The 13,825-nt window shown below is 36.9% G+C and overlaps 1 protein-coding gene across 1 annotated transcript; it reads left to right on the top strand.

Moving 5' to 3' along the window:
- The first annotated feature begins 2,741 nt into the window (after positions 1-2,741).
- Positions 2,742-9,556, top strand: cth (cystathionase (cystathionine gamma-lyase)). Its single transcript, XM_079841722.1, has 12 exons — positions 2,742-3,158; positions 4,131-4,212; positions 4,299-4,394; positions 4,476-4,585; positions 4,810-4,944; positions 5,469-5,526; positions 5,614-5,691; positions 6,698-6,850; positions 7,540-7,661; positions 7,742-7,794; positions 8,626-8,764; positions 8,959-9,556. The coding sequence occupies exons 1-12, from the start codon at positions 2,982-2,984 to the stop codon at positions 8,971-8,973; spliced, it is 1,218 nt and encodes a 405-aa protein (XP_079697848.1). The 5' UTR covers positions 2,742-2,981; the 3' UTR covers positions 8,974-9,556.
- Positions 9,557-13,825: the final 4,269 nt, after the last annotated feature.

Below are 13,825 nucleotides of genomic sequence, written 5' to 3' on the forward strand. Positions count from 1 at the left end.
ACCATCAAATAAAAAGGTCTTTGGTACCTCTAAATTTGTGTCGCTTTCTTTTTCTATCTCGGTCCAATTTCTTTTGAAAACGCAAAGATGCAGCCACCGTCAAGAATACAACCACACACAGAGCTGTGCTGAATGCCCACAAGTGCTCCGACAGCCGCACCGCCGATGAACTTGATCGAACACCAACTGACCACACACAAAACTCACATCTTCATATTTATTTTGAATCAATGTATGGTTGTGTATGCTACGTCTCAAGTTCTGACTACAGTATTGTTCTCATTATAGGACATTCACTTATTTTACATATTATCTGGAGTGTATGCAAAAAAGCCACCACATGATACTTACAGCTCGTTGCTCTTAAAGTTTCGTTCAGCAGGTTGTTTTCTATGACACAGGTTACGGCAGTGTCGCCTGATATGTTGATGGATAGGACACTTGTGATGTTGTAGAGTTCAGACTCTGGAAGAGTATTTATATATGTTGTGACTAATGTTTCTGGAGGACGTTGTGTGTGGTTGACAAGCCAGTAGACAGATGGAGCAGGAAATCCTCCTATAGAGTTGCAAAAAAGTCTGGATTCGCCACCATCCACTCCATTCTCTCTCAATAAAGTAGGATGGCTGAAATGACCTGCAGATAAATGAATGCTTGAAACCAAAATACGTATCAGAATAAAAAGTCAAAGTAGGCTATAGCTGCATTAAATATCTTATCCTTACCTGCTACGGTGAGACAGACAGTGCAAAGAGAGCAGTTTTTTTCACCATGAATCTTAAGATGAAAACTGTAATTATGTGCATCTGATAAATGTGTATCATGTAACTCCATGGAGAAATCTCCAGTTTTGGGGGCTAAAGATGACACTGTAGTCCGGATACTGTGGGATACATTTTGATTGTCCACGTGTCCCTCTATCCAGACTGCAGTGTGTATTATTTCCATTCCTCTTCTCCATTCAGATGAAATGTGGAAGGAGGTCAAATTTTTCACCCCATTATAAACACAGGGAAGGAGGGTACGCTCCCCAATCACTCCCACTATGCATTCATCAGCTAGTAGATATGAGTAAAAATGTAATACTTGAATCTAAAGGCAGATCTTGTATCAAGGCAGAATCAAGAGAGGCGATTGACCTGGAAGTAATTCAAACAGACCTTCAGGACTTACCTTGAACTGAGGCAACACTTGTGACGCTAAGCAGCAAAGCACCAAGCCAGGTCTCTGTCATCGCTTAAAGATAGTCATGTGATTTTTGTCAAAAGCCCACCTCAAGGAGACATGTACAGCAAACTGCTATAAAAACTGCTGTCAAACTGCTATAATACTGCCGTCACGTCAAGTTGTTGTTAGATCATATTTTTGGGCTGTGCCCAAAACCAGCATGACCTGCCAGACTGCCTGCATAGACCTGTCTAGTTTCCTTTGGCTATAGCGCGAGTAATCAAATGAATGGAACTTCCTGGTGATTTTAGAAATGCACTTGCCTTAACAGCAAGCAAGTAAATCAATCAATCAATCAATTTTTAAAGTAAAAAAAAAAAAATGCAGTTTCACAAAATTTTGTTTCATTTTCAACTTGATTTTCAAGATTCAACTTGTCTTGTTATAGATAGATAGATAGATAGATAGATAGATAGATAGATAGATAGATAGATAGATAGATAGATAGATAGATAGATAGATAGATAGATAGATAGATAGATAGATAGATAGATAGATAGATAGATAGATAGATAGATAGATAGATAGATAGATAGATAGATAGACAGACAGGCAGACAGATAGATAGATAGACAGACAGATATATAGATAGACAGACAGACAGACAGACAGACAGACATAGATAGATAGATAGATAGATAGATAGATAGATAGATAGACAGACAGACAGACAGACAGACAGACAGACAGACAGACAGACAGACAGACAGACAGACAGACAGACAGACAGATAGATAGATAGATAGATAGATAGATAGATAGATAGATAGATAGATAGATAGATAGATAGATAGATAGATAGATAGATAGACAAACAGACAGGCAGATAGATAGACAGACAGACAGACAGACAGACAGATAGATAGATAGATAGATAGATAGATAGATAGATAGATAGATAGATAGATAGATAGATAGATAGATAGATAGATAGATAGATAGATAGATAGATAGATAGATAGATAGATAGATAGATAGATAGATAGATAGATAGACAGACAGACATAGATAGATAGATAGATAGATAGATAGATAGATAGATAGATAGATAGATAGATAGATAGATAGATAGATAGATAGATAGATAGATAGATAGATAGATAGATAGATAGATAGATAGATAGACAGACATAGATAGATAGATAGATAGATAGATAGATAGATAGATAGATAGATAGATAGATAGATAGATAGACAGATAGATAGATAGATAGATAGATAGATAGATAGATAGATAGATAGATAGATAGATAGATAGATAGATAGATAGATAGATAGATAGATAGATAGATAAACAGACAGGCAGACAGATAGATAGATAGACAGATAGATAGATAGATAGATAGATAGATAGATAGATAGATAGATAGATAGATAGATAGATAGATAGATAGATAGATAGATAGATAGATCTTATCTTATCTTAAAAAATAAACTTGGATTTTATGATTGGAAAAGCACTCAGTGTACAGCCTGGTTTAGTGTTTGAGATGTAAATGTTGCATCATCAGATCACTATCATTGCGCGGAACCCTAACACCGGTCACGTGACCCCGCACGCCCCTGCGTAATCGCCAATCCACTTCATGTCCTACACTACACATGTAGTGATTGGCGTAGAAAGGTTTTATTGCGACAGCCCTCTTTTTACTGTAAACCATTTACAGTAACTAAGAGAGAGCGAGAGAGAGCCGTTCACTCTTCTGTGAACTCAGGAACCTTGTATCTCATCGTCAGCCATATCCGGAGTGCGCATGGCTTCACACATGCAGAACGACAGCAGTTTTGCCGGCTTCCAGCCGATCTTTAAATCGTTCGCCACAGATGCGATCCACGTTGGTTCAGAGCCGGAGCAGTGGAACTCTATGGCCGTAGTGCCTCCCATTTCATTGTCTACCACCTTTAAACAGCACGGTCCGGGAAAACACGCGGTAAGTTATAAGGGTTTGACATTGATAATATATTAAGTGCCGTTTCGTATTAGACCGCTGTTTGGTTGTGTAGATTGTGTTGTTATGGACGCAATCCATGCGTGTACTGATCGAGTGACAATAGAGCACGCGACTGTTGTTGTGATTAGGGCATTGGGTGTGAAATGTACAATGGCAGGACTTTTAGTGTAAAAGAAAAATTATAATTTTTTTTTAAATTATAAATGTATTTCTAAATATAAACTAATAAATCCAGGGTAACTATGAATGAATCCCAGAGTTAAGGTTGTTGGCCGTTAAATCTGTAAATGTGTCACAGTGACTAAGCACAAAGCTTCTCGTATCGTGCTGAAAAAACGGTCTAAACCGGCTTACTGGTTTTATATGGTCTATAGGCTGGTCTTAGTGGGGCTCGTCTTTCCAGCTCGACTTTACTTTGTTGTAAAATCCTAACCACGACACGCCAGGCCTATTCATGTCAACACTTGATGAATTAACGAAATGAACTTGACAACACCACAGCTTCAGGTCAATATTATGCTATTTGCCCTGCTTAAAAAAGTTAGGCTGGTTTAAGATGGTCTTGGCTGATTTAAACTGGTCCCTCAACTCCTCTAGAATTAGCCAACAGATAATAATATTTAGGATAGTATAATATTTAGGAAGTTTTCTGGATGTGGTTACAGATTACATCAGCAAAGATGCTGCAAGATGACAGAATATTTACTCAACCATGAGTCATGAGAACAGCCACGTGGTTAAATGGATGTGCTGGCTTGTGAACTGTTTCTCTTCGTAAAGGAATTAAACTACAATGTAACAGTGCCAAATGCACTTTTGACGTCTGTAACCTTTCTATGAATTTACATTGTTTCTTTATTGCTCACTCAGATTTGACACTTTTTTACACAATTCAAACCACTGTTCTATGCGTAGTATTTTGAATTCAACACTTTTTTTTTTATCTGCCAGGGTTTTGAGTACAGCAGGAGTGGAAATCCCACAAGAAACTGTCTTGAGAAAGCAGTTGCTGCTTTGGATGGCGCACAATACTGTGAGTGCATCACCAACACAGAATAATTGATATTGATATGTACAAATGACATTGCCATAAACCTAAAGCTCTGACTTTCCTAATAGGCCTTGCAGTTGCCTCTGGATTGGCTGCAACTCTGACCATTACACATCTTTTTAAGGCCGGAGATGGAATTTTGTGCATGAACGATGTTTATGGAGGTGAGTTACTGTTCCTAATAATGAATAATACAAATAAACTAGCCAGGAGAGATACTGAGCCTGTCATGTTTTCCCCACCAGGAACTAACCGATATTTCAGGAAAATAGCTTCAGAAGTTGGCCTTGATGTCTCTTTTGCTGACCTCACAAAGCTAGAGGAGCTAAAAGCAGCTCTAAAACCAAACACAAAGGTACACCTGGCAAAACATTTGTATAGGTTTAAACCTGTTAAACCTGACACAGGTTTATACAATGTGATCAGGTTTCTTAATTATTCCTTTTGTTTTTTGACCAAATTACTGTGAGAAAGTGGGTGAATCTGGAAAGATTTGCTCACACAATTAAACCTAAAATTAAATCTCTGGGAAGTACAACTCTAACTAAAATGGGGTAATAAATATTCCCGTTTCTACAGATGGTATGGATTGAAACGCCCACAAACCCTACTATGAAGGTCGTGGACATTCAGGGCTGTTCAGATATTGTCCATGAGCACAACAAGGACACAATTGTTGTTGTGGACAACACTTTTATGTCAGCCTACTTCCAGGTATACACATTTATTTTTTTGGCTGATGGTCTTTTAATGACTTGGAATAGATAACTAAGGATATGAAAGACTATGTTATAGTTAACTATGTAAAAAAAAACAAAAAACGATGTTTCCTTATACAGAACTAGTCATTCATAGACTGGGTAAACCCAGCCTGATCTGGCGGCAATTTGATTTCGCCCTGCAACTCAGTCTACTGCTTCTGTTACACTTTTTACGGGAACCAATCCCAGACTGGCTTATCCACCTGGCGTGCTATGGGTGGGTTTAACACGATGACGGATAGAGAAGCGATGGGTCATTGCCCGTTGATCACGCCTCTTGTGGTCAGATTGGTTGAAGGACTATCCAATTGCGTACAGAGTCATTTCATTTATGCTCGTTTATCACGCCTCTTGTGCAGTAGAAAATACATAGCAGACTCCCAAGACCAATGTTCAATCTTAAATTGAGCTTGGTCTGGTGATAGCCAGACAGTTATTCATTGAAATATTTCACAATTTTTCTCATCCCTGGAACAGCGCCCTCTTGCACTTGGAGCAGACATCTGCATGTACTCCGCAACAAAATACATGAATGGTAAAAACAAATGAAAAACGAGATATAAACATTTTATATTATTGAAAACATGCTTGATCAAAGTTAATATTATATGTATAATTCCAGGACACAGCGATGTTGTCATGGGGTTGATTTCTATCAACCGTGAGGACCTCAATGAACGACTGAAGTTTTTGCAAAATGGTAAGTCTTTACTTAATCTAAACTGAAACTTTTAACTTGATTTTGAGTGTGACTTGACATGCGAGTGACCGGTTGTCCCCTACCAGGACACATTAATAAAAAAAATCATATGCACAAATAAATTATTTAAAATAAATACTGCAATATCTCATTTAAAACAAGGATCGTCAATTTAGATTTTATGTAGATCTTATAACATCCTTATTTTCTGCAAGCAGCTCTTTTCTTTATGGCATGACTTTGTGACTCAAGATCAAAAGGGCTGTAGTGTGTTAGTGTATGTCACAAGCAGTTTATAGCATGTTATTTAATAAGAGAAGTTTATTACCATTTGAAATGAAGTCAGATTATTGGCGCAATGCATATTTTGCAATAGATGATTGGTGCATACTCATTTGGTGCCATATTTTTTTATTTGGACAGATGCATCTTTGAAGAAAAAGAATGATTTTATTGTTTTTAGATTTGAATGCTGATAATCTTAACAAATGTGCATAAAAATGTGCTAAACCCGATTGCTGTTGTACCATCACATCAGCTTTTAATATTTTAATGAGGCAATCGCAAGGCCAAGGAATCATAGACCACTGAGCTTATCACCAAAGAGTGTTAAAGGTTCAGTTATAAATGTAACATAAATATGCAGAATATGTTGTGTTTTAACATGCCAGAGAGGCAACCGGGGGTAAACTTCAAATATAACCCTGCGAACAAGGAATTCTAGAAAGAATGTAGTTCTTTTATCAACCCTATTGGGGGTCTTTTGTAGGGGATAAGAAAAATGTTTTTCATTCACTTGAAAAGAAAGTTACTTGTCCTCAGGTGAAGGTAATATCCTGTTTTAATATCTGGTGGCGATGTTTCCCTTTTTTTTATTACTTGTAGCCTCATTGCTAAGCAGTTATGTAAAATGTAAATTTTATTGCTGCACTGAAAATGAGCTTGAGTCATTTGTAGCAGAAGTGGAAGGTTTATTTTCATCTCTCTTCCTCTATCTTTAATTCAGCACTTGGGGCCGTTCCCTCTCCATTTGACTGCTATATGTGCAACCGGGGTCTGAAGACACTGCACCTGAGAATGAAGCAGCACTTTACGAACGCACTGGCAGCGGCACAGTTTCTTGAGGCTGACCCAAGGGTGGACCGAGTCATCTTCCCAGGTGTCTGTGATTATTTTCGCCTCATTACATAGAAGTGTATGTTAGTGATTAATCAAATAACCCATCTGAAAATAAGATTTCAAATGAATGCAATGGTAAATGTTTGGTTGAGTCAATATTAATCATGCATGAGTGTGATATAGTGAATTTATATACACTACCCAAAAAGTTTAGGGTTTATGTATTTAAAAAAATAAATAAAAAACACCCGTAAAAATAGTCAAATGAAACATTTATTATGATTTTAAAATTGTTTTCTATTTTAATATATTTTAAAATGTAATTTATTTCTGTGATTTCAGCAGCCATTACTCCAATATTCAGTGTCACATGATCCTTCAGAAGTCATTTCCTATCATGGCTGAAAACTTGTTTAACTTAATATTTTTGTAGAAACTGTGAAGCCCTTTTTCTTCCCTGATTCTTTGATGAATAGAAAGTTTTAAAGAACAGCATTTCTTTGAAATAAAACTCTTTACTGTCACTTTTAGTCTGTTTAATGTATCCTTGCTGAATACAAGTATTTTATTATTATTAGTTTTACGATCATCAAACTTTTGAGTAGTAGTGTAGGGCTCTCATTAGTATTAAACCAACTGTGGACAACCTTGAACTTTGTTTAAATGTAACTGATATTAAAAGATTCTTGTCGGACATGATTAACTCTCAATCATCTTTTTTTACTTCAGGTCTTCCATCTCACCCTCAGTATGAGCTGACAAAGAGACAATGCACAGGCTGTCCTGGGATGATCACTTTCTACATCAAAGGAAAACTGGAGCACGCCTCAACTTTCCTCAGCAATCTGAAGGTGCTTTGAAGCTTCTTATTGTTTGAAAAACCTTTACATCTTACATTATTAAAGAATTTATGTTGTGCTTTGCATTTCAGTTGTTTGCGCTTGCTGAAAGTCTTGGTGGTTATGAGAGTCTAGCAGAGCACCCGTAAGTACTGAGCACATTACTATCCAAATCCACTGACTGTGAGGGATTTGATTTAAATCCAAAGCATTTAGATAAGAACATTCACAATCGTTTTGTTTTTTTTAAACAAATATGCCAAATATGCATGGTATAATAAGTGTGGATGTATGTGTGGGCGTTTTATGGCCACAAGGGGGCGCAAGCACTTTGTTGTACTAAACCAGTGCTGTTCAATCCTGCACCTGGAGGGCCGCTGTCCTGCAGAGTTAGCTCCAACCTCAATTAAACACATCTGAAAGAGCTAATTAAAGGGTGCTTCTCAATATCCCTAATTTCCTCGCTCCTCCGTCCTCCATCCCATGACCCGGAAACCGATCGCGCTCCACCATCTTTAACTCTCTAATTGCATCGTGAGGATCGAGGTGTGAGGAGGCTTCCTGCGGAGTCATGAGCGAGAATGCACAGGTGTATCCTTTGAGGAAGTGTTTTATCTACTAAACGTGACGCACATAAATTCTCCACCCCCTTCATATCTCTCCACAGTTTTTAATTATTATTATCATTATTGTTTACATGTACAAGATACAAATGTATGTCATATTAACTGTAGTAGGACATATTGTGGTCAGCCTGCAATATAAAAACAAAGTTAATCACCAGATGGCTTTTGAAACATCGTGTGACAGATTATTGATACTTAGGTTTCACAAGGAATTCACCATAAATCTTTCTCGATATCGCACCTGCGCCTATGTTATCTTGATTTTTTTTTTTTTTTTTATGAATCAAAAACACTTTTTGAGAGGACATTTAATCCAATTTCATTTCCCATGGTGCACTTTTCTTTTCCAGAGCGATTATGACTCATGCTTCAGTGCCTGAGAAAGAGAGAAAAGAGCTGGGAATCAGTGACACACTCATTCGTCTGTCGGTGGGCCTGGAGGATGAGGAAGATATTATTGCAGACCTAGACCAAGCCCTCGCTGCTGCAGTGAGTGTTTCACAACACATTTGTGCACATACACCAGTATATATTTTGTTATACTGGTTGAAACTCCAACTAACTGTGAAACATTTTTCAACTACTCAAACTGTTTGAAGCCATCAACATTTAGTGGAACAACATTGACTCTTCTTCCTGGAATCTAATGTCATGCAACCTGTTTCTTTTTTCTTCTAAAACAGCATCCAAAAAAGTGAGAGGCTGATCAAGATCAATCAGGAACAGCAGTGATGCCACATGTGGATGAGACAAGGACACTGTTTTGTAGCACATTTATAAATGACTTGGGTATACAACTTAAAATTTAACTGTATTTGTCAGGGAACAAAATAACCTCAAGAAACTCATCTTTTCATTCAAAGAATAGGAGATTTGCTGCTTTTGTGTTTCTACTTTTTGTAATTATAGTTTGAGGTAGTGGGCTAAACACAACAGGCTCCACTATTAAAGTTTGAATACAGGAAAATGCCAGGACTGCAAGGGAAATCTGATATACGATACAAATTAAGATTTGTATCTTTTTTTTTATGTAGACTGTTCAAATGAGTGATTCAAGTTAATCAAGACGTACAAAAAAAGACACCCTCTGAGTTCCTAATGCACTAGCAAACAATAAATCTTTATTTTCTGCATCATGATGTTTCAAATCACTCTTCAAAGATCAGTTTTGTATTTAAAATACTAGATATTGGTTAGATGCCTAAACGTTTTCAATCCTAAAGGGATCACATCTGATCATTGTCTGTGCTGCCAGACCCATTAAAAGCCATTTGTAATCTCTTCCTTTCTGTTTTGTCTTGTTCCTGAACATCTTTGAGGGTTGTACACCATAAGCAAATCACTTTGAAGTCATCAAGCACCACACATGTAATTGGAAAATAAATACTAAAAGACATATCCAATGAGCCGATCTAACAACACCATCAATAATGCTACAAGGACAGCTTGAACTGAAATAATTATTTCTCTACAGTATTTATTAGGCTTAATTATTTCTTTGATGGCATAATGTGATAATTGCATTACTAAGGCTAAATCATTGTCTCTTAATTTTGAAGTGTTAGAAACTGAATAATGACGAAAATATATTATGTGAAAAATATTTAATCAGGATGACAAATAATTCTTGACAGTCAGTTTTGCTTTTTATATGTTTATATATTTTACTGACAAAAAAAAGAGATTCAGTGGGAGTCCGTTAAGGCATAAAGCTGTCAGAAAGCGTATCAATGCCTTTTTATTTGTCACTATATTTCAATGCCTGTTTTCCACCATCTTGACACAAGGCATAGGCTACAGTATATTGTGTATCAAAGGAAAAGGATCTCATTTATGTTATTTACTGACGCAAAGGATGTCCATAGCAAAATGTACACACAGGAAGCACAACACCATTTAGTAAACAACATAGTATGTTAGTCTAAATGGATCAGGGGGTATTCCAGAAAGCAAGGTTAACTTACCGTCACATATACCTTGAACTCTCGGTTGATTAACCCAAACCTTGCTTACTCAAGGTATGCTGGTTCCTAAAAACGAGTCCGGGAGTAAGTTCGGCCAACTCAGAGTATGTTAACCGTGAACACACAAGACATTCTTAACAGAGCAACGAATCGATGATTCACCATGGAAATAGATGCTAAGAAAAAGCACGCCATCTACTTCCTCTTCTTCTTTTGTTTAATGGCGATTTACATAACCTACTTAGTGCACATCGCAACCTATTTGGTGGTTGTGCAATCATCTTTTCGTTTAATAAGTAATCTTAAAAAAAATATATTGTTTGTTTGATGCTAATTAATTGAATGCAGATCCATGTGTGAGCTCACACATGGATGATAATAAAATAAATAATAAATATATTTTAATTGAATTAACATTTAAACTTATTTTTAATTTACTTATTTCTAAGTCTTTATTATATAATGTATATTATATAACTGAAACAAATTTGGTTATATTAAAAACTATATTAATTATATAAAACACATCTGAATACCTCTTAAAGGGTTAGTTCATCCAAAAATGAAAATTATGTCATTAATGACTCACCCTCATGTCGTTCCACACCCGTAAGATCTCCGGGCATCTTCGGAACACAGTTTAAGATATTTTAAATTTAGTCCGAGAGCTTTCTGTCCCTCTATTGAAAATTTTTGTACGGTATACTGTCCATGTCTAGCCTGACAAGCCAGACCCACATCAAGATGTTGGGTCTGGAAACTCACCATTGACAGGGCTCAATCCGAGGGGCGGGATAAAAGGTTGTCTTTCAAATTCCCGCAGCACGCAATTGGATAGCGCCATGACCGCCACAATCAACCAGCAAAGAAGAAGGTGAAGCCGAGCTAATGCAAGTTAATAGACTTTCGCCGTATCCGGTAGGCAAAACTTTGAACATATCTTCTTTTCTTAAGAATGACTTCAGTGCCGTTCTTTGTTCTTTTCTCAAAGAAAAGCTTAACTCCCAAGTCTTCCAGAGTCGCGGCCAAAGCCGATTCAAAAGAAAGCTGTTCGCCAGCTTCTTTGTTTACGAGTAGCACACGGAACCACCGCAACTCTGCCGTGACGTGCCGTCATTATGTTAAGCCCGCCCACCGACTCTACACACGCTGTGATTGGCCTGACCAGAGTTTGGTTTTTCCAGCTCTCAGGTCTACCGAAAGTTGCTAGACTACGCTCGCGGCAAAATAAATGTTCTGCTGCTAGGGTGCCTCTAGAATTCTAGGCTAGTCCATGTCCAGAAAGGTAATAAAAACATCATCAAAGTAGTCCATGTGACATCAGTGGGTTAGTTAGAATTTTTTGAAGCATCGAAAACACATTTTGGTCCAAAAAAAAAAAAAAAACTACGACTTTATTCAGCATTGTCTTCTCTTCCGGTCTGTTGTCAATCCGCGTTCACGACTCCACAGTGACGCTGCTGACGTGTTAACTGGTGCGCCCGAGCTTCGTTTACAGTCTGAGGGAGCTCGGGCGCAGTTTATGTTCAGAGAGTGAGTTGCCATGGTTACTTACATACCCTGAAAGTTACCTCCGTTTTTGGAACCGAAAGTTGAGGTTATCCGCTAACTTACTCTTAAACATACCCAGGTATGTCACATAACCTGCTTTCTGGAATACCCCCTTGACCAGTGTTAGCTGCCACTGTTAGCCACTATAACAATCGATTGTGGTCATAAGTTTATCATAAGGATCATAAAAAATACATTTATCTAGTACTGTCCCAAACCGATGTTTACATATTGACCACAAGACAAAATAATAACTGCTATTTATGAATGTGACAAATGAATCAGTTCAAAAGTTTACATTCAATTTATTCTTAATGTGTTGTTGGATGGTCATCAGCTGTTTTTGTAGTTGTTCTCCATTGTTTGTCCACACCCTGCATTTTTTTCTTTTTCAAAAAATAAGAAAAGATGTGTTGCTATTTCATTTGTCAGAACTATAGGTAGGCTTACACATTATTTGGGTTTTCCTATAGCCTATGTTGTGTCATGCCACAGGCTGGTAAATTCAAATGCATTATATAAGCATACCTGTATAAAAAGTGGAAACTGACATTTCAGTTCTCACCATCACATAGCCGAAAAAACAGCTTAAAAGCTTACCTTTGAGCAATTTGATTAAATTAAGGCTTTAACTGAGTCGTGCTATTACAGGACAGACTAAATGTTGTGATAATGAATAGCCATTTCATCCCCAGAGATTTATTTTGCTTTCAGACTTTGATTTAAAGTTTCTTTCAATACTTTTTACTTAAATTGGCAATAACAATCTCTTCCCATTCGAATAGGCGCAGGTACAAAATAATGAAAAGTGACTTTGGTCGGTATTTCACATTAAAAAATGTATAGGTGTAATTACTGGATGATGACACACTTCGTTCCTCAGAGTGTCCTTGTGAAGATGTGCCAGTTCATATGTAGCTCTGATCATGTAGGGTCATTCAGATCAAGTGGAAAATTACTGAGTAAGAAAGCAGTTTTTAGGGATTAGACATGCTCAAAAATGTAAATGGTCAATGATTGTAATTATGGCTATGGACAAAAATTTTTGAGTGTTTGTTGTTGCTTATTTACACATATTGTATGAGTCATTTTTCTCTTTCCCCTTTTCTCATTACGCAGTGCAGCTTTGTTTATTCTAATCACCTCTTAAAGATGCTGTTTTTATTTTGGACTTTGTCCAAAGCCATTGGTAACCTAAAATAAACCATACATAAATCATTTGTGTGCTGTTTTTGTCTTGTATACGTTAATGCTAATCTTTTCTACTTATATTAACTTCTAGCACTTAAATAATTATAGTTTTCAAGAGCATTTCTGCCAAATCATTGGGCAAAGTACAAAGCACAGTGCAGGCCATCTCAATTTGGAATGAACTTTGACCTTCATCTGGTGAGAGACGCCTCTCTTTGAAAGCCCTAATAGGATATTATCCTCTCCTGCTGTGATGTAATTGCAAACCCACTCCACTCATTATCTTACTCAGTTATCCGAGGATGTCTGTCGCAAACTCGTTGTGCTTCATGAATCGGACAATTCATTCATTGAATGACAATTCAAGCTCCAGTCTTCTTGAAATGCCAGGCCTTTGTACACATATTATTTATATTTTTAAATAGGCTGTACATTGGCGGTCAAAAGTTTGGAATAATTAAGTTTTTGAAAGAAATCTCAAAACAGATTTCTTTATGTACATAATTATGAAATAAATAGAAAGCATAAATATATATTAGCAGAAATTTCTTTGAATATACAATAAATATTAATACATTCAAGCCCCTATTATACTTCACTACATTGAATAAAATCCAATGCATCATCTTGCGCGGAGTGACAGTATAAATGTGTGGAAATAAAGCTTCATGTCTGTAAATCCATACACAGTCAGCTTTATAAGTTGTAGAGCATGTTATTTCCTGATGTCTTTTTGTGGACCAACATCCACTTCAGACTCTTGGAGATCTTGCAAACCGTTAAAAAGCCATAGAATTTTACGTACATCTCAGAGACATCTATTTGATGTGAGTGTTGACATCTG

This window comes from Gobio gobio (assembly GCF_949357685.1).
Source record: "Gobio gobio genome assembly, chromosome: 17".
Taxonomy (NCBI): Eukaryota; Metazoa; Chordata; class Actinopteri; order Cypriniformes; family Gobionidae; genus Gobio; species Gobio gobio.